Here is a 22284-nt window from a genome sequence, read left to right on the forward strand (position 1 = left end):
GTGGCAAAATCGGTTTTATATCTGGTTTATACCGAACAAAAAGCCAGAAACATGAATACGGCTCAAGGAGGATGTAGTTGTCACATGACACAATGTTTCACACTTGCCATGAATGACAGCAAACACTCCATATGTAAATAAAACGCTCTACTGAAAAAGTAATCAAAGCTAATGTCCATGAGTCATGTTAGTTTAACCTGACACAAAAACAGAACGTCTTCTCCCAAATTGTTAAAAATCAAGATTACATTCATGCACAAACAAATATCTTACAAAGATATTTTTTATCCAACTAAACGGGTTATCTCAGTAGACCCTTCTGTCCAAACGGATGCGTTTCACAGTTTTATTCTAAGCTCTGGTAAAAATCCTACTATGATATATGTGTAAATCTCTCCCACTTTCAAAAGTCCTAAAGCCTTTGGAGCCAACCATGAAGACCGAAAACTAGCTCTGGCTACTGGAGTTGCATGCTGGTAGTTTCCGTGAACGGATTCTGACCCACAGAGCCGGAGCAACAATCATCTCCAAAGGCAGCAAAACAAAACATACGTCCATCTTTGTCAAAGTGGATATTTGCCTTGCTGTCTGCATGAGTGAAAGTTGTGATAATTTATCACAAATCCATAAAAGCCGAAAGTATCACATATTTTCTTGACAAGAAAACAACATTCTGACAGAAAAATGAAGCCAGTAGAAATGGGTTACAGAAGCAATTTATTTCTGCCAGGAAAGCACATAGCCTGTTTGATTTTAATCAAGCAAACATTACAGACCGTCAACAGGTCTTTTTCATGCAGGGACAAAACACAGAAACAGTGCTACTTCCTGGTTATATCTTGCTTACTAGTACATCTAAAGCTACAGACACACCGGGCATGTGATGCTCCTTCAAGAACGCGCTAAACAAGGGTTTATGAGCGTTTGGCCCATGGTGTTTACACTAAACAAGAGGGAGGGGCTTCCTCTTCTTTTTCTACTAAATACTAGCAATTGTCCTCCACCTACAGTTGTGAGAAGCTGGTGTGAAATGTCAAAACGGTGCAAATCTGGTGAATCTTGCTCTAGGCTTTTTCTTTCACAGATCTATTTCGATATGCGAAAGACTTTGTGTCTTCGTATATTCCAGCCGTAGAATTCCAGCCGAGCACGAACAGCAATTATTAATTTCTCCTTCATGATCAATTTTCAAATGGCTGGCACATCCATGAATTAAAAGGGACACTTTCCATACCTCACTACCAATTCCCTGCTAGTTCGTCTTGGTATAACTGTCGACACGCATTCATTGGTCCCACGTTTTGCATCTTCAGTCTGAAAATGGTCGTAGAAACTTGAGTAGCTATGCTTTAATGTGAGAATTTTGAAGGCGGGAGCCCGAAGCGTGTATTTACAAAGACTTTTTATTGGAAGTGGTTACCCCTGGTAAACATTACTGCACTGGGATATTGACAGGAGCTTCAGACAGGAGCTACTTATGAATGATGGCTGCTTTTTGCTAGGTTTCCGTCTCTCTGTGTCCCAGTTTGACGACTTGTTGTTGCGCATAAGTCCAAGAAGGAAAAAATAAAAATAAAATTAGAGGACCTTTTTTATTTGTCTTGATGAAATAAGGAAAAATGTAAAGTTCAGGAGGACAACGATCAAATTCTCTCCATGTTGGATTTGGACACCACCCGCTGACCGTGTCACTGAACACATCACGTGCCCTAAGCCGAGTCCCTAATTGGTTGAAATGATGTGTCGTCCTTGCCAAAGTTCAGATTCTCCGACTTTGGAATCGTGCTGTGACGCTCAAATCGTGCTGTCGCCGGACAGACGCGCCCCACCCGATGCTCAAATCGCACCGCAGGTTTTATGATCACATCTGTACATTAATTTATCAAAAATCTCATTCCGTGTGAACGCAGCTTTAGGCTGCGTGAAGGTGTATGGGTAAATGGAACTGTCACTTTGGGCCTAAGAATGTCATGAAGCACTATACAAGTCAACACCATTTACCATAACATGAGGTTGTAATAAGAATTCATGTACTGAATTTTTAATTTTTTGCTTGTATGAACCAATTTTTTAGTCAAATAAGATGGTACTTCCACTTACTTTATCCTGCCTGGTTTATGCATTTTCATAATCTCAAGAGTTTGATTACGTAACATCTGCTCCGTTTCTGTTGCTGGCTGTGGAGCGTCAGCGTTAGTACCTGTCGTTAAGGGGACAGGGAAGAGCAATTCACTTAAAATATTATCTTCAGCTGTCCCTGCAGCTTCTGGCATTGCTCCCCCCCACCACCCCACCCCACCCCCACCGTTTGGTCCTTTATGCAGCTCAAATATCAACAAACCTACAGCAAATAAGGTTCTTCTTCTGTTTGTTTCTGCTCCCGGAAGCCTTTTTTCTGTGTTTTTCTCAGAGTACTGATCGCATTAATGACAAAAACCAGCAGGTCAACAACATGGAATCATGTTTCAAATAAACAGATATGAAACATTTCGGATCAGATCGCTCAGCGTTATCTGCAAAAACACTTGTCACAAACACATGTACGCATCTAATTAGGTTCCATATAAATGTACTGAAAAAAAATGTAATTTAGGCTAAGGGCTAGTTTATTTATTATTTGCCACCAGGTAGAAACCACTAGTCTGGCTTCTATTTGTGAAATAAAAGTGTCTTTTGGCAAGGTAAAAGTTAATAATTACCAGGCAGCTATCAGCACAATCATTGTGCAGCATGTGAACCCTGGAGCATGACTGGTAGACCTTGGTGAGCCGAGGCGCTGCAGCACAGAATCATTGGCCTAAACAGAGCGAGTGACGTACTTTATTTAGAGTAATGGCAGCACAGCTAGAGCAAACTGGCCTTCTTCCCTCAAACTAATATAATCGACTGATGAGATGCTGTCATTACAGGCCAAGGAGGAGGGTGAATAATGAATCGCTGCATAGTGCAGCCATCCATGCAAACCAGTGACACAAATTTCATAAGTGAGATGTATGTATGTTATAGGTGTGTTTGGGTTTTCACATGTGTCTGGGATCCAGGAGCAACGGATCGGTGAATGTGAAGGGGGAACATTAGATTTAAAAAAGAAAGTCTGTCTGAAGGCAGTCTGTGTATCTGTGCACCACTCATTTCATCTGGACTCCATCACAACAGACAAACCCAACATGGGGACTGGGGGACCTAGAGTCTTGGGGGAGGTCACTGTGCTCTCACCCACAAACCCTTTTATGCTCCTTCCTGTCAGGCCTCCCCTCTTTCTAACTGATTGTGGAGGGCAAGTCCCCTGGCCTTCCAGTCTCTGCAGTCCTGCTGATTGTAACCCCAGCACCCACTCCCCTCCACCTTTGTCACAGACAATGGGGAGAGAATCTTGTCTCCTGGCAACCAACCCCTCTAAGGAGGTTGCCGTGGTGCTTAAGAGACAGCATGGCAGAGGCAGAGAGACATGGCCAAAGAAGCAGAGACGGTGTGAGAACAGAAGAAGATAGAAAAGAAAGATTTATGAAGAAACTGTAAGCTTTCATCTCACTACAGCTTAAGGAAGTCAGAGTAGATAACACTTACAAATGAATTTAAAATGAATTTCAACTAAGTAAACTGAAATAATCTAAAAGCACTCCAATATTGTTACATATATTACTACATTTAATCCTTTAATCCTTCCAAAAAAATAAATAAATTCAATATTATTCAGCAATGCAAAAAGTTCTCATTATAATATTATTGTAAATAGTAGAGCTGGGTATTAATGCCAAAATACTGACAGAATCTGACTGATTCACAATTCCATTATTATGTTTTTTTTTATGTCCATTCAAAACCAATTTTATTTAGTAACTAAAGATACAAATAAACAAAGGTGGAACTTTCCTCCATAAAATGTTTACTACAATAAATAACTAAGAAACAGCTGTTTTTTTTAATATAAAAAAATATAAGATGTATTATTTTTTTAAGTAAAGGTCGATTTAATATTGTTTAATCCAGTGATGTGCCATAAAGAGCTGAATAACTGTTGGGGGGGGGGGGGGGGGGGGGATACTTTGTCCAAATATTGTATCATCTTTTTTAACACTACAATACATAACCACAGACAGAAAATGCACACTCCCATTTAAGCCATTGGTTATAAATGTGTCTGTCTAAACACATTCATAACTAATGGCTGCAGAGCTGCAATGCAAAGGCCACTGGGAGTTAAGTGGGGTTTTGTGCCTTTTCCAAGGAACTGACCCTACGATCAGAGGCCAGCCGCTCTACCTCTGTACCACAGTCAATCCCAACCTCTTGAGGTGGAGTACACAAACAAACAAGAAAACTAGACTATTTTTTCGTCAACATAAACCCAAAAATTGGTCTTTAGCAGAAAGTTTTAAAAACCACTACTTTATCATTTGCTTGTGAAATGTACACTTCAGCAATGTTTGCACTCCTTGGGCAGACTTGACAGGTATAATGAGCACCTTAGTCAATTTAACCACTTAATTATACATTACTCATTTTTAACCATAATAAACAGCCTAAAAATAGCAGTCTTCATCCAACTTTACCATAGTCATTGTGTGAAATTCTTGACAGTCAGCCATCTGTGGCTTTGGAAAAGGCCCTTTAAAAGTTAAAAAAACAGCCGAAGGGGTCTTTAAGACGACCTGAAAGTTGACTTTACAGCTGAAAGGAGGAACCTGAGAGGAAAAAAGAGACAGTCCTGTTTGGTGCAGTCAAAAAGGACCAATAGCTTTAATAAGAATCATTTCAAGTCAATTTACTTCTCAAGAAACCAGAAAACAACCAAGATCCTTACACAAAATATTAAATCTAATCAAGCCAGCCTCATTACACACATCATAATCCAATCATTTCTATAAGACTCAACTGTCTTCTCTGAATTTTACTAATACACTATATGAATGACCAACAAATAACATTGAGGGGGTTTTCAAGGTAATCCCCTTACTGAGCAAGAAATGATCCACAGTGGAGAGGAAAACTCACGCTAAATTAGAAAGAAGCCACCAGCAGAACTCAGGGAAGGAGGCCGTTTATTGTGACTACTGGAGTCTAAAAGGACAGAAAAATACTAAAAGAAGTTCTACAAAATGTTATACATGACAAGAAACAAGTTATTAGCTGAAACAGCGAGAGAACTCCCACCGTGCCGGGAGGGCCCAATGCGGGGCCCCGCCACAACCCCAGACAAGCCCCACCACAACCCAGGAGTTTTGGGCATCCCCCCCACCCCAACCACAGGCACCAGTCAGGACCCCCAAGGGAGACCCGCCCCACGCTCCAGGCAGCCACCCACCCAGGGTTTTTAGTTTTTTAGTAGTTATGGCTTAGGGTGGGAATTCAGACAGTTTGGGGGCTAAAGCTGTAATGCTATGGAATGAATTTGGATTCGGCCTTAGTGACAAGTGTAGGTTCACCATATTTTAAGTTGGTACAAAGGAGTAACAACAAAAATGCAGCAAACATGCATTTCAACAGAGATGATGTATAATAATTTGACGATCATCATTATGATTGCCAGAACATCCACCAAAAACAGTTTGGACACAGAACGTGAAGTTTTGTCTGTGTGGGTTTCATTAGATTACATTTAAAATGGGCAACACCGAAGGACTTCAGTAGATTGAAGGCTACCGTTTACTTAGGCTTTTTGTTCCAGAAGAGATTCCCAATGTTCACACTGGCACTAATGCAGTTATCATTTTAAGTGCGGCCATGTGGGTTCCATGAAAAAAATCTTTATTGAGAGCTGCAGGGGCTGTAGCCACTGAACCGCACTGATGGCGCTGTAAAGCAGCATGAAAGCTTCATTTTCAGGAGCTTGTAGCTGACACCAGTCCTCAATGCAGATGACCTAAAGGCTGTTTTGACGTAATTGAACATTAAATGATGAAGGGATGATGAACGACATCACTTTCAACGGTCCACAGAGCATTTGACAGCAGTTAGAACCCTCTGTGGGGGATGTGCTTGATACAATGTACATTAATGCCCGCACAATTCAATTGGCGGCGTGTCCATGAACAGCAGCGATATTAAATCTGATTTAATTACTTCACTTGGAAAAGCTAGGTTTAACTATAAACCTGCTGTTCTTCTCTTGGGGGAAAAAAAGCAATTACTACAATTACATTTTAAAATCAATATACTAATTAACTAGTAAACCACATAGTTACACGGGAAAGTACTGCCATTTATAGATAAGTGTGGGAAAATATGAACTGCTGAAAGGCAGTAGAAGAGGAGTTGCAGGTTCTCACTACAGAAAAGGAGTTTTTATCTTCTAGCCAAATACGAGTTACAATAAACATCAGCTGCATTAAGATAAAATAAAATCATGAAGGGAAAAGGGTGTGGCTCAATGATCTGAAGCATAAGGGGGATGTCCACCATGGCTAACATCTTTTTTGCAAACTTTTCTAAAGAGCTGCTGCAGTAGCAAATAGTTTTCTAGACGCTAAAACAGGGAGAATTAAGCTTAAATGTTCACCCTGGTTTTTTTAATGTCTCAAGCGTTTATATCTGCTACATAATAATCGACAATGTGTTCCTTCCACTCTGTTCTCATCACAATCTGCAGATAATGCTACAGATCTGTAGCTCAGCACTTTTTTCCATTGGGTAGAAGTAGAATCTCCTGAAAAGATTGCAACTCCTCCTGCATCTATAAAGTTTGCTCCTCACAAAATAATTCTGATTTTCTCCTGTTTTCTCTTTCATTTAAGCAGTGGATTCAACAACTTCTGCACATTCTGCCAAATTAGTTTAAGACAGCTGGTGATCAGTCTACATAGTTTTAGGGAAAACCTGTTACAGACCTGTCTCAAGTACGTGATTATAAATGTGGATGAAAAACTGAATAAAGATGTTAAAGATTTTGTCCGTTTATGATGTTTAGTGTTAGCTTGGGCTTGTGAGGTGCTTGGCGCTAGTGGTAGAAAGTGTAAACAAAGGCATGCTGGGAAATTAGCAAAGCTAACTTCAGCGCCAATGGTCCCGTCCACTACCCAAAAGCAAATTTCCAATAACTCCTGCAGCTCAGAACATATGTCGTAACCCTTGTGCTATCCTAGGCACTTTAACATTGGGAGTTGGGTCATCTAGACCCACTAGACAGTGCTCTGAACCTTTTTGCTTCAATGATTTGTGATCTTCACTGGTGTCCATGGATTACATGAAATCTTTCCACCTTTATCCACCTTTGTCATGGTAGGGAGAACACGTCAATGGAAGGATGGGGTCATAGGATAGCACAAGGTTTAAAAAAAACAACAGAGGCTTTTTAAATTTTAGCCATTAACCGCATAATCACAATTGGAAGACCACTGGGAACATTACTACAACTGAAAAAAAATGTAGTTAGAGTGGGAATCCAACAGCCTCAATTCGGTCTAAATTAGTTTTCTCATTTTTAACACATTTAAAGAAACTTTTGTCTTATGAATAACATTTTACCAAATACATACGTCCTTCTGGAATGTTTTAAGGTTCCCAACAGAGAAGCTAAACGTTTCAGCAAAAGCACATTCTTTAAAATTAAACAATAGTTTGGATTTTTAAGACCTCTGCTAATATGAATCACTGCAATCTCTAAACCCACTAAAAGCTGCTTTATCCAACTACACATCCCATCCTCCCTATGCAAAGTTATCTGAACCCCCCTAAAGATAACAATGCAGAGCATCTTGAGAGCACAAAAAGCACGCACACACACAAACACACGCACGCACACACAAAGGCCCGTATCCTTCAGGACTGGATAGAGCACAGGGACATGGAAAGCTTTAAACAATGCTGGGGTTTGCTCTGCTGCAAGGCTGACAGCAGCATAACCACACTGAGGAAACCCTAAACTGAAATGAAAAAATTCCCTTCACAGTCATTCATACAGAAAGGTAAATCCATTTGGATGAGTTTTACAGAAACAAAACATTTTCATGCCTGGACCTTCAAAACAGGAGCTTTTTGCACCACAAGATGCCAGAAGGGTATTAAGAAAATCCTTTCCTATTCATTTTTGGCTGCTATAGATAAGTAAACATTGGGAGGCTGTGTGCAAAAATAGTATGAAACTGAGAAATGTGCAGTTATCATAATCATTTAAGATTAGTTAAACAAGGTAAACATTTAAATACAGTAAATCGTGAGCCTGTGGATAATCATAAGAATGAGTTTTTGCAGCTTCAATTGGGAAGTTTGTGCTCACCACATGTTTCTAACTAAACGAGCTGAAAACCTGACATCCACAGCCCAAAAACCTTTCTGGTAAAATTCAAAACAGACACGGATTAGGCAGGGATGGCAAAAGAAACAACTTGTGGTCCGAGCAGATGTTTGTCTTCTAAGCTTCCAAGCTTACTGTGAACTTCAAAAGAGAAATGAAAAGCACATGTCTGTCAGAGGAACAGCCATGGGCCGTCTCTACTGACACAAGACTTTCTATTCTCCCAACCCCCAAAATAAATAACGTGTCTGATAGAAGCCAGGCTTATGTCGGCACCATAACCTTAGCCGGGGGCCCCAGGGCAAAAAGCCAACTGTGATCAGGAGGCAACTTTGCTGATCCAACACCGGGACACAGGATCAGCAGAGCGCAGCCGTTTCATTCATCCACTGATGGGCTCTGAGTGGACATTTCTCAAAGCTCAAAGGGTTTCCAATAGAGAAAACAGAACGCCTGCCTATAGAGAGGCAAACAAGGGTTCATCAAGAAGAAAGAGGCAGATAAAGTGTGAACAAAATACTAAAATGTTTACTTTAAAATAAAACTGAAACTACCCTTTAGAACCCCTAAAACAAACGTCATTACAGTTTGACCTGCTATGTTACCTGAGAGTATTCAAAGGAAGAGTCACTTCACAGAACTGGAATTTTTTAGAGCTCAGCAATTTCCTGACTGTCTGGAGGAATCTGGAGGAATTTAGTGCAAGTCATGATAATAACTCCCTTCACTATGTATGAGATAAGGAAGTCCTTCCTCATTAAATGTAACTTTTAAAACTCGATGTTTTGAAACAAGAACCAAAGGCTATCATAAGTGTAAAAAAACAAATGTAATTCCTATAAATAATCCTACAGGACAATCATAAACACCTCAATTGACCTTGTCAATCGATCTCCTTTGTGTTTCTTCCCAGTACTAGGGTTGGACGATGTTTGCAGTAAACCATCGGGATGGACCATAATTAAATTTTTCGTTATTATATAATTATTATTCGTTATTTTACTTTATTCATTTATTTTATTTCCCAACTAACTAACAAAATAGAAAAGAAGTAGTCCGCTCATGCACGTGATTAGTCAGGTGGACCGGTTGACTGAGCGACCGTGTCTCTGAGCAGAGCAGACGGACTTTGTGTTTGAGGGGAAGGGAGGATGCTTTGTTATGTGTGCGCTATGTGTGGGAGACTTCGGACTGCCATCCGTCCCACAGCTCTACGTGAACGAGCTACCAAACTCAGGAGAACCGGGTCTTCCAGTAAAAGTGTGTGTCCGGGTAGAGCTCGGACCGCCAGCTCACACAGTGGCTTTGGGGCAGTGTGTGAGCTTTTCAAAGCAGAAATGTCGCTCAGTCCTTAGAAACCGTTAAAACAATCATGTGGATTTGTGTTTCCAGTCGTGCCCCGACAAAATCAAGGCCGATGTCATTCCCACATATTTACGTTCAACCAAGCTGCAGATTGCAGCATTTCTCGCGTGGATTTTATGTTCAACAAAGGCTAAATGTTGTTATCCCGTGTTAGCCTCTCTTAGCCTGGCTTCTTCCGGCTCCGTACTTCAACAGAAAAAGCACCGACCACACGGATTAAAATTAAAATGATGAGCATACATGCGCTTCATAATAACCGTAACATTAATAAAAGCATGTTTAGAAGATCATATAGGATATTACAGAGCTGCCGCATATCTATGTATGTAGCCTTAGTCAATCCTGCGCATGTGCGAATGATTTATTCCGACTGAAAGTGTGCCCCATTTGAACAGTTGTTATAATCGGAAAAAGTTTTTCTGGGCCTCATGTCCACGGTTGAATTCTAATCCGACCAAGATATATGGTGTCGACTCGCAGCGTGGCGGGGGCGTGGCATCACGATGGTGTCTCTCCATCGTGATGTCAGTCAGCCACCAGATGGACGATGGTATCGTCCATTGGCACAACCCTACCCAGTACAGAATGCGTTCAGCTGATCGAATCTAAATAAATCTTTTATCCCTATCAGATCTTTGTTTTCATTTAATTTTTAAGATTAGGAAGGCTATAACATTCAGAGTTTAAACAAGAGAGAAAGGAGTAGAAAGTGTGTAGTGATGAGTTTTTCCACCTTAAAAATATCTATAAATTTTACTTCACTGATTTCACCTATCGCGGGTTATCTTTAGAACATAACCACTACAATAATGAGAGAACACTGTATAGAATTTTTTTGTGACAGACATACAAGTTCTACTGGCCAAATGCAGTGTTTTCTTTCAACAAGTTGAAGAGAATAAAACAGGTTTGTCATGCATGATAAACCTCTGATATTGTATATAAGCTTTTTGTTCCCAATTCATTGAAAAATAGATCTAACTTCGAATGAAAAAGTCCTGTGGACCAAGATAAAACAGGCCTATTGACAATGCGCTCCAACATAAATGCTGAAATGTCCATTCCTCTTTACATGGATTTAAACCTCCTCTCTCTGAGTCAATGCTCGGCCTGTCTAAATCAGTGGGAGTAGAGGTCTTTGTGGAGGTGTAACAACACAGACAGTCCCTTCCTGTCCTGTGTGTGGAAGGATACAGCAGCAGGACATCAAGATAAAGCTGCTGTTAAAGATAAGAAGATGGATCATCCCTTTTTCCCTCTTTGAAAAGGAAAAAACCTCCCTGATCCTGCAGACTGGAGTGCATTCTTCACTCTGACGCTTGGAACCAGGCGTTGTAAAAGCTCCTGAGTGAGAGCCCTGCAGGAAGCTGCAGGCAAAAAAACTGTCAGTTGTGGTTACACCTTAAAGAAAACCACTGGGTTTATTGAAGCCTCCAGCTCACACTCAGACACAACAAGGAGAGAGAATTCTGAGCAGACTTGTTGACACCCAACATTAAAAAACAAGAGAAAAGTGGGACTTAAAAAAACAACACTGAAGTTGCAATGATAGGGTTCTCTTGAGCAAAGACAATCTGACATTTTTGGATACATTTTTGTTATGTGCATCTCCACTGTGCACGGCCCTAAGAAACAAAAAATGCATTTGTCTTTACTCTACAAAGACATACCACTAAACAGCTTCATATATTTAAATCGAATGGGCTCATTTTAAACTATTTCAACAATCCAGGAGGCTCCTTGGCAGTATTTTGCAAAGGCATCAAAAAATCATGAAATATTCGTACTTAATGCTTTAACACCAGAGCTTTAGCTCCAGAGTAGAGATTCTTTCGACCATTATAACTCTTCAACCATTTCAAAGTAATTCTAGCAGATTCTGAAGTGGAGAAAAGCAGTTTTGCGCTGATATGCAACACTTTACAGCAGTGAAATGTTTATGCAACCAATGAAAATCAACGGATTCTGTCTTAAAGCATACAGACTTAAAATCTTCCATGTCCAGATGCCGTGACTTAACTTCAAGACACTCTTACTCAATGCTGAAACATTAAGCATGGAAGTGACTGTAAATCATAAAGCATCATGCAAATTATCAGGGGAGTCATGATGATGATCGCAAGAAACATTACATTTATCAGCACCATCAAGCACAACTTTTTATATACCTATGAACTGGAAACAAACAAGATTACAAGTTACCTTTGGACAATTTTAAATATTTATACATGCTGGAGTTTTGTTCCCTAGGTAATTGTATTTGGTTGCTCCTCATCTCAGTTGTCTTGTGTGGTCACTGTGGCAACAGTCAGACGTGTTAAACTGAAAAGCAACAACGTACAGAATCTAAAAGACAGTGGAGGAGCAAATGGTTTTTGTGTAAATGAAAGAGTGGGTGGTAACAGAGACTAATATGCTATCCATGCCTGTCAACAAATTTAAATGGCTATTTACAGTATAATTCACCATCAAGCAAAGGCTACCTTTTTATAATTGAGCTATTTTTTTCCAGGATTTGGTTCTTCAGGGTGACTGGACCTCAGGTCTAGATGTTTTACTGCTCATTTGAGCTTCTTCACACCCTCCACACACAGAAATGATCCAGTAACAAGAATGACCAGGATTCCAAACAGGATTCTTAAGCAGGAGCATCATAAACTGTTTGGCATCGACAAGGACGACTCGCCAAATAGTTTTTTGGATACGACCCACATCCACATAGCTCTGTTGATTGCCTCACTATTACACCTATTACACTATTAGCAGTTAAATAACCATGTCTGCCAATATGATGCAATGTTTTTCCAAAAAGCTTGTTACAGCAAATAAACCAAATAAAAACTACAGATTATATTTATTTGTGCGTGTAAAAGACAGCAGAGGCTGTTCACAGCAGAGTGACACCCAAGTTCTAGAAGCTGTACCTCAATAAACTTGTAACACGATGTGTTAATGAGAAAACTTACTGGAACAGAATATTCATTAGTGACTATGTAATTTTGCTACATAATTATTTTATGGTGAGGTATAATCCTGCTTTATTGTTTATTATTCTTTCATAAAATCGTTTTTTTTTAATATTTTTACTAAATATTACAATTTATAAACCAATGAGGTTTTTATGGTATCTTTTTTAGGTTTGCTTTGTTTTAGTATTAAGCGGAACAGTGTGTTAGCTATTCCTGCTGCAGATTGAGTATTGTTTATTCATATGTTTCACAAACATTTGGTCAAAGAGGAATTACATACAAAGAGTGATTTGTGTAAAGACAACACATTTTGTCTGTGGGGATTCACTTTAGAATTATTAGCAACAGAGAGAGACAAGCAGTCGAAAAAGATCTGAATTAAATATGAACTCCATTCAAGAGTAAGACCCATTGCGATTAAAATAGTGTTTTTGGTGTTTTAAATGTGCTCTTGTGGCATTTCCTCGGTTCTGAGTATTTCTTTATTCAAAACGCGTTGGATCAGGAGAAGATGAGAACTGGATGTTTGAAAAAGACTGAACACAGCGACTGCCACTGGCGGGCCAAAGTCTAGCTTTCTCTGTTCCAATTCTAAATCCTCCACTTGCAGTCACATATATCCATGTATGTTTCCCAGTCTGAGCTCCCATCTGGCTCGAAACTGTGCGGCTGGATACCTCCTCTATTGCTTGCAAGTTTTTTATGCCACGCTAATGTTGGCTTGGACTTGTTAGGCCCTTGTCGCTAGGGGGAGAGCGTGTAAACAAAGGCATGCTGGGAAATTAGCAAGGCTAACTTCTGTACCATTTTTACTTTCAGCTGCATAATCATAGTTAAAAGTCCACTGGGAACGATTTTACAATGGAAAAAAATATAGATGGAATTTTTAAGATATTTCCCAGCTGGCTCTTTTGAAGCTTTTCAACAAAACTTTGTGGCTTCCTTCTAAAAACACTGAAGCTAATTTTCAACGTTCTACGCATTCCGACTACAATAAAATCATAAGTTTGGATTCAAAGTATCCAAAAGCATCATCCCTCAGTAGGGCAACTGGGGAAGCCACTTATACCCTCAGTGTGCAAGACAGGGTGCCATTCAGCATTCTTCAATCCTTCATTCAATTTTCTTGCAGATTTAAATGACATGATGGTATACAAATGTCACAACAATTGTCACAAACTGACGCCTGATGGGAATGCTTTTAATTTATCAAATTTGATTCAGAATATACTAGAAGATACCCTACAAACAAATAATGGATTACAATCAAAATTAACTCTATGACACCAGAAATTACTGCCCATAAATATAGTTTAGAACAACATTATGCACAAATTATTTGGTCTGGTGGTATTTCTTTAAAAATAGTTACAAAGGCAGATAGAAATGTATATGGTGAACACACCAAATAGTCTTTCAATATACAGTACACACAACTATGGTTCCTACAATACCTCATGTCAGCTTTACCTAATGTCTCCAATTAAAGAAAGTGCTAAAAATGGCTTTACAGCTGTTTTTAGCCCCAATGGTGATCCCCTTAATTCCACTCCACTCCTGCTTTCGGAGGCACATATGGAATTATTCTAACAGTTAATCTGTGTCAGAGAAAGCCTGAAAAGTAGACCATAATGTTATCGTCAGAATAATAATTAGAGCCAAAACAGCTCAAACGTTCCCTCCTTTTGCTTCATTCCCAACAGAATGATGAGGAATATTCTGGAGAAATCCGTCTGAGATTGCTCTCTGAGCTGGTCATTACTCATCAAGGGCAGAGGGCGTTGTGAGCTTTGTGGAACCAGGCATGAAGTAGCTAAGTGATGAATGCGCTTTGGGGTGTTTATCGCCCTTTCAGTTAGACACAGTGATGATGAGCGATGGACTCAAGATTGCAGGGAAAGTCAGCACTGATGCGACCTTGTTTTAACTGATAGACTGCCCCTCTGCCACCCCTGTATCCATCTCTCAGCAGTCAGAACAAACCGTGTTTAGCTTACATTTGTCAGCATCCTGCTGTTGTCCCATCACACTCAGATATGCCATATCTGGACTCTGTTCTACCTTCAACCTGTTATTGATCTACAAAATCCCTGTCAGGTATACAAGTGCCAGCGAAGAAGAGGTGTGTACAATGTAAAATAAATAAAAGTTCCAAGCATTGGTGAGATGTGCTAAAACATCCTTTTAAAGGATTTCTGACAAATCCTACCATCAAACATATTAAAAGGAACATTTTTCTCTCATAAGCACAAAGTTATTCACATGCTCAACTATCTGAAGAATGAAGACAGGACTGATGGAAGCCAGTATAGCACAGCTTTTCCAAAAAAAAGAAGAAAAAAAAAAGCATAAAATCCAATACATTCCTAATGTTAGCCTGAGGATTTGGCCTAAAACCATCTAGACCAAAATCTTTGTGATTTTGTTGGAATGATTTAAAACTAAAAGTTCTTTATTATTTTAGCACTTGAAAATAAAACTCAAATGATCATCTAATTATTAACAACTACCGGTAAATGGTAAATGTATGACTAGATAAGACAAATGTCTTATTAATGAGGAGGTGGTGCCTTTCCTTTCTTTTAGGCAGTAATAGCACGAAAGAAGACACAGTAACAGTCAAAATAACTCCAGCTACTGTAGCCGCAGCCACAGCAGCTAAAGCTAAACGTTTTAACTTTGCTAAAAAAAGAAAGTGCATTTGGTCCGCATAAAACCAGAAGCACCTAGTAAATAAAAATGAAATGGGCTTTGCTTAAAGTTTAATTTCTGTACTTGGGACCTTTAGATGTTTTTCCTATGATTCCTCTTCTTTTCGAAGAATCACTGTTTTCATTTCACTTTAGTGGATGCACCACTAAAGGGAGTAACAAGCACAGATTGACTAAGACATTCCTTAACCTTTGAGGGATTCTGTCCTCGTAGATGGAAGAAATGACCTGAACAGTAAACAGGCAACACCTTGGTGCTGTTTTGGAAAACAAAGGTGTTTCATAATCCAGGCTTGGGTCTTCCCAATACTAGGTGAATCACAGGCTAGAACCAACCTCGTAGGTATGAACCTTTATCTTTAACAGGCTACGTATGTCAGTGACAGGTCTATTTGGAGGCTGCACTTCTGTAAAACACACCAGGTCATCAACAAGCTCTGAAGATGTCTGATTAAGCCAGCTATTAAAAGAAAATGTGTTTGACCTGGGAAGCATAGCGATATGGAAGACAATGGACCCTACAGACTGGCGTTGACAAACCCATGACACCGTTTAACAAAAGATGCATCCACTAAATCAAGAAAAGATGGTTTGAAGAGAGAGACACAGGAGTTTTTGAGCCTTAAATGTTGGAATTTGCAAGTGTTTTTGTTTGTGGTCTAGGAATGGCACAAACTGAATATGTCTCTGGGGGTATTTGTGGTTCCATAATCTCACATACTGTTCGACAAAGAGGGGAGTTGCAGCGCACAATACTGTAATTAAGGTAACAGTCCTTTAAAGCAGTGTTTTTCAACCAGTGTGTCGCGGTACACCAGTGTGCCATGAGATTTTCAGGTGTGCTGGGGGAATTTATTAAACTTCATCTAATCATTGAAGAAGAAGAAAAACATTTACCATTGCCAAGATGTTCACTCAGTGTTTATCCAAACAGACCCAGGTTTCACACTGAATAGGTATAAATGATAGATAATAAAATATCATTTCCTTTGTGTTTGATTCCTATTCAAGACACATTGGTGAGAATGGCTGTGTTTTGTTAATGCAAAGTAAAGCTTCTTTTTTTTACATTGTTGGTTTATTAGTAAAAATAGATTTTTGCTCAAAGGAAGTTGGAAAAAAAATGCTTTAAACCATCTGCAACACCTTTAAAAGACAATGGTGCCTAAAGCAGATCAACAGTTGACGCAATTACACCACGAAAAACCTGACTCAGTGTCACAGAACAAAGGCTCTACGCTTCCTTGGAACAGAGTCAAGTCACAATATTATGTAACGCTAATGATTACGAACAGTGAATATACTCATCTGATCTGTCTGATGAATATTATTGTAACTAAAAATGCAAGTTGATTAACAAAAAATAAAACATTTGCTGAATTTAGTGTTTTATTCCTATTGATTAGAAAAGCTCAATTGTGAGAATAGTCAACGATTGGATAAGGCGATTTAGTCATTTCCTAAAGGTGACACACAAAAGTGGAAATATCCATTTCTCAAACATTTGAATTGTTTGAGTGAAAGGTTAAAGCAGAATGTTGCCGGGAAAATGCTTTAACGCAGCTTTACTCCCTACCTGTGCAAAGGAAATGAGCTCTGAATACAAAGTGGCTTCACAACCATTAACTGGACTCCAAGGCAAGCACCACTATTAATCACTTTTCATCGACGCTCTGGAAGGCAGTAATTTGCTCATTCAGTAATTCAAATATGAAATGAAGGGTGGAGGAGAGGATAATGTAGCACAGTGAAGGTGAGATCTGAATTTAACACTTCCATGTAATTGGACCAGAATTGGCACAGGACTTCGATGGGGCTGGACTGGTAACATATGAAGGGATGGGGTTGTGAATATTCATGCAGACCTGTCCCCACTTTCAGTTAGAGGGGGAACAGAAAAGTGTCCCTGGAGTGTAATCCGATTCCACACGTCCCCGTTTCTCTCAAGGACAAGAGGGCTCCTTGTGGAGGGAGAGCGGCTGAAGATGTGGCGGGGACTGGTCCATTTTTCAGCCAACAGGAGGTAGGAGTTAGGGAGTACTGACGTTAAACTGCTGAGTCCTGACAAGGAAATGTGACCTCAGCATGACGCCAATGACAAGGGCTCACGTGGACCTGTTAGTGACTCCACCAAACTTTTTTTAGATGCCTGCATGGCGTCAACTACCATTATGTCCTCTATGTCATAATGTATTGGCAAAACGTACAGAAAGTAACAACCTTCCTTTCCTTTAGTTGACCCTTTAGAAGATTTTCATCTTTTAACTTTCATCTTTTAGCAAACTCCAAAGAATTACTGCCCCCCCCCCAATAATATTTTGATGTAAAAGTGTTCCTAGTGGTCTTTTTATTATGATTATGACGTTTTTAACCAAATTTAAAAAAAACAGTGGCAGGAGTCCATTCTAAGTTCACCTCTGAGTTGTGGGCAGGATTATTGGGGCGGAGCATGAACGACCCCCCATTCATTCCTGTTACTGAGAGCTCTATTTACACCCCCTGACACTAGCTTACAGCCCATCACACCCCCAAACCTAACATTATCACTGCAACAAAAAAAGCGAGCAGTACAGGATCTATCCATCCGTACAGTTTAGATCTAGATTCCGGCTCAGACGAGGAAAACAAAGACGTACACGGATCTATTTGTCTGACAGTAAATGCATCAGAATGGATCTTGTGGCTCACGGCATATTTTCTACCTCACAAGAACATGTTAAAAACATCAAAAACACAATTTTCATCAGAGTGGGTCTTTAACACAATCACAAACTTGGGTTGATTTGAAATCTTAGAGTGTACCTAACTAAGTACAAAGACTGGATTAAAATTCTCATGAAGAACAAAATTAAAACAACAACAACTAATTCTCATGAGAACAGATGCTGTAGCTCGGTTTTAAACATCTGGCTATTTGAAAAGAATTTTTTTTGAATATATGTAAAACTATCATTCATTAATCAGCTGTGATAGAACCAACAAGATAGCATATCCATGAACGACAACAGCCATTATCCTGTAACGGTTTCCATATTCAGATTAAGTTTTTTTAAAAATTGTGCGTGCTCAGAGAGATAAACACACTCAAGGACAGAGACATTAGGCTCAGCGTCTTCCCATCATGCATTTCACGCTGAGTAATGTTTCATGGAAACAAAGTCAGCTGTTTCTCTTTGTGACCAGCTCAACAAGTTCCCAAAAATGTTTCAAGCTAAGCAGTGACAACATTTCAAGTCAAAACACAGAAAAACTAGAAACTGGAGCAAGCAAAAGAGGCAAAAATGGTCAATATCTACTCAGCTTTGGAAACAGACTGTCAAAACAATGGATGAATCGAGGTGTGACGCTGCCCATAGAAAATGCCTTACCGCCACCTCTAGCCCAATGAGACAAAAACACCTTCCCGAAACGAGCGCCACCATGTTGAAACCAGTCATATATTCCAAACCAGTCAGTGATTGCTCCGAGTTGCTCTGAGTCATGGCGACAGTAGTTGCTATAGATACGATGACTCAGAGCGAATCGGACCAATCACTGTCGACTGGTTTCAACATGGCGGCGCCCATATCGGTAAGCAACAGTACTTCCTATTGGGGAACATGAGAAGGGAGAAGCTGTCCATTGTATTTACAGTCAATAGAAACAAAGAAAAACAACCAGGACACCGGATGATGAGGTTTCATAATAAGGACGATGTTGGACATGAAATTAGGAGATGTTTGTTGTATGATTTTGTAAAATTCTGCTGGAACGTAGTATTCATTAATTTGATCAAAGCTTTCCCATAAAAAAGAAGCAAATACTTTGGGAAAAACCTCTCAACATTATGATTCAACAAGTTAAGGGGCAGCAGGAGAAAATATCTATTTTATTGTAATAGGAGCTTTCAAACTCTCTCCGATCAGACAATGTCACCAGAAAAGAACAGGGAGAAAACAATGGACTTCCAAAAAAGAGAAGTGCTCAACAAGTCAAATTCATTCAATCCTCCACACAAAGCAGCCAAACAAGAAAAATGGAGCAGAAGTACTTGCTATTCTGGCATTAATTACTTTACTATTAAAGAAAGGTTTGAACACTGATGTGTTCCTCAGTTGAAAGAATGCTGGCAGTCACTGTTCCTGTGTGCTGAAGTGGAACTGCACTCCAAAAACTAGACCACTGTGCTATTAAAATGCTAATGAGCTGTGTGGCCCACAACACTGAGAATGATGAGACAAAAAGAAAGATAAAGCACACAACAGATATCACACTCAACAAGATCAACATCTACATGCAGAGATGTCCTCAAGCAGTCAGTCCAGACACACTTATTTATGGACAAATGGGCTTTATCTTCCTCCTTAAAACCTGGGAAAATGTGTTATCAACCATCGCCGACCGTCACTGTAAACCAGAGCCATATTTTTACAGCTTAAGTTTCATGACTATTATTCAGAGTGGGAGGAGTGACCTTGGAGTTTCAGTCTAAATTCCAGTGCAGAGCGGACACACCCTTCCTCTACATAATTCAATTATATCTCAAACACATTTAGTCCAAGCTGAGGAAAACAAACCAGAAAATCCAATTACAAACTCACTTCTTTTCTATTGCCGTTTAAAAATCACAAGATTTGAACAAACTGGAGCGTACCACTTGACTTGGTCGAGACCATTCATATTAATTAAAAAAAAATTAGTACAAACTAAAAGTAAAGCCCCAAAAGCCTTAAAGTGTTTTATTAGAGAGTCTGCTTCCAAACGGAGGAGCTTAAACTGTAAGCAGATGAGAAGAAAAGTCAGAACTTTGAAGCCAAGAAGCTACAGGTTTAAGAGCAGGTCAATCCATTGTTCTACCGCCGCTCGATACGCTATTTTCCGACGCTGAGAGCCTGTTCCTGAAGGCTCCTGGAGCTTTAAAGGATGCCGAACCGCAACCGGGGACGGTGTGAAAGTCCACCGGGGGAGCGAACCAAACCCTTCTCGCTCCCTTATCGAATACATGTTCATTCAGATTAATAACGAAATGAACGGTTCGGTTTCTTAAAGAGGTGGAAAACATTTGGAGTAGTTTAATGAGGATGAAAACCTGGGGCTCAAGTTGCCTCAACTTAGTTTGTGGCCGCTTCGATCCACAACCGTACGACGACTCTGTTGTTTTTGCTAGCCAAAACTGACCTAGGATTAAACTTCCCCTTTAGAGACATTTCTACAATATTACAGAATGATTTTATTAGATTATAGCAAAGATGTACCTTATTTTGTTACGAGTGATGTAAAAACAACCCAAAGTTCTACGTGTTTTTAACAAAAGGAACGACGAGACGTGAGCGGCTAACGCGATGATACCGCACTGACCGTCACCGTTTGACTGAAAAATTCATCAAGTCCGCCGTTGGAAACTTACCTGCCAGCAGGCTCAGCTGTAACACGCACAGACACAGGGTCGAAGGCGCCATCTCTGCGGAATTTATGTCGGCAACACTTTCCAAAACTTCTACGGAGGAACTTGTGGAAAACACCAGCACGGACGCGAGCCCAGAAGCATCCAAACTGCACTCCTCCTCCAGCCGCTCTTCTTGCAGGTGCACAGCGGAGCGCCCGAGGCGGTCACGTGACACACGGCCTGGTAATAGACGGACGGACGCCCCCTGCTGGTGAGAGCGGACACATTATCAATCAGATCAAATTACTTTCTATCATAAATAAATGACAAATAACGCGTTTTTGACGTATTTTATTCATTTGTTTAGCCTTAAGAAAGAAAATACGGCCTTGTTTTTCCATCACCAGTGAACATTTAGACTATTGAAATGAGACTCATAATAGTACACCATTGTTTTAATTATGGGTAGGACGAATCCACATTTTTTTCTGAGAAGACTCTCTTGAGGATTTTCCATGAATCTGAGGTGTCATCAGTTATCTCCTCTACAGAGATTTGCCGCTCAGCAGCTTCCTATGAGAATAAAGTCATGCTTGCTTTGCTAAATTCTTTAAATGCTGCAGTCAAACTGCAAAAAGGGATTTTTGTATTATTGTCGTGTTTACTGCTGTTAGTACAGCAGTGTAGCCACGGTCACTTTATATTGAGTTACATGACCTTTAGAGGCAATCAAACCATTTCTGTGACTGTCAGACAGAGACTTCTGCACCTGTTACCAGGTATTTTTGGTCCACTCCAGCTGTCTCAAGATGGAAGGAGGCCTCTTCCAGACGGCATGTTTCAGCTTCCTTCGCAGATGTTCTGCAGGTTTTAGATGAGGAACGCCACCTAAGTAACAAATCCCTCATGGTTTGCCTTCAGCTATTCTTAGGTGATTTAACTGTGAGTGCTCTAAGTCCTGTGTTGGTACTTTATTTAAAAGTAAGAACATTTCACTCCAGAGAGCCATGATAATATTTCAGGACACGTATAACTAGATGCAGGATGGAGCCCTGACCATGACTAGGCTTCCTCCATGTTTCCCTGTAAGGGTTGTCCAAACTCTTTGCAAAGAAAGCCGTTTGGCCTGCATTCTTCAAACCCTTATAAGGAAAGGCAAATGACCTTTTTAATGAAAATATTTTGGAAATTGGAAAACTTTGCATTTATAACCGAATGATATCTAAATAATTTTTTTTTACCAAACTTACTGTGAATCTCATATTTGTGCAGATTTCTCCACAGTATTCAAATTTTCTGGAATCCTGTTTTTGTGGGTTTCATGAGCTGGAACCACAAATAAATGCTTAAAACCAATGAAACAGAGGGCCCTGAATCTGGATTCAATGAAGGAAGAATGTTTTGGATGGAATTATGGAAATGAATACACTTTTCCATGATATTTTTTGGAAAGGGTCTGTGGTCTTTACACTGAATCTCTTTTTGTGGTCCATTCTCAGCGTGTCGCACAACACGCCATCAATTTTGTCTGCAAATGTACCAGAAAACCATTTGATGGCTGGTCTTGAATTCTGATTCATAGAAGTTCTGTTTAAACGACACCTGGTGGTGTAAAAGAGCAGAGCTGTCGATCATTTGAGA

The 22284-nt window shown here is 39.9% G+C and overlaps 1 protein-coding gene across 1 annotated transcript in view; it reads right to left on the reverse strand.

Moving 5' to 3' along the window:
- The window catches only part of cxadr (CXADR Ig-like cell adhesion molecule), a 36442-nt gene extending 15538 nt beyond the window's left edge, over positions 1-20904 (reverse strand). The window contains exon 1 of the mRNA XM_004076636.5: positions 20665-20904. Coding sequence (XP_004076684.1) covers positions 20665-20716 — 52 coding nt within the window. The 5' untranslated portion in view covers positions 20717-20904. The remainder of the gene's footprint in view (positions 1-20664) is intronic.
- Between the last annotated feature and the right edge of the window lie 1380 nt (positions 20905-22284).

The sequence above is a fragment of the Oryzias latipes genome, chromosome 14 (genome assembly GCF_053564925.1).
Source record: "Oryzias latipes strain Hd-rR chromosome 14, Olatipes_Hd-rR_3.1".
NCBI lineage: Eukaryota > Metazoa > Chordata > Actinopteri > Beloniformes > Adrianichthyidae > Oryzias > Oryzias latipes.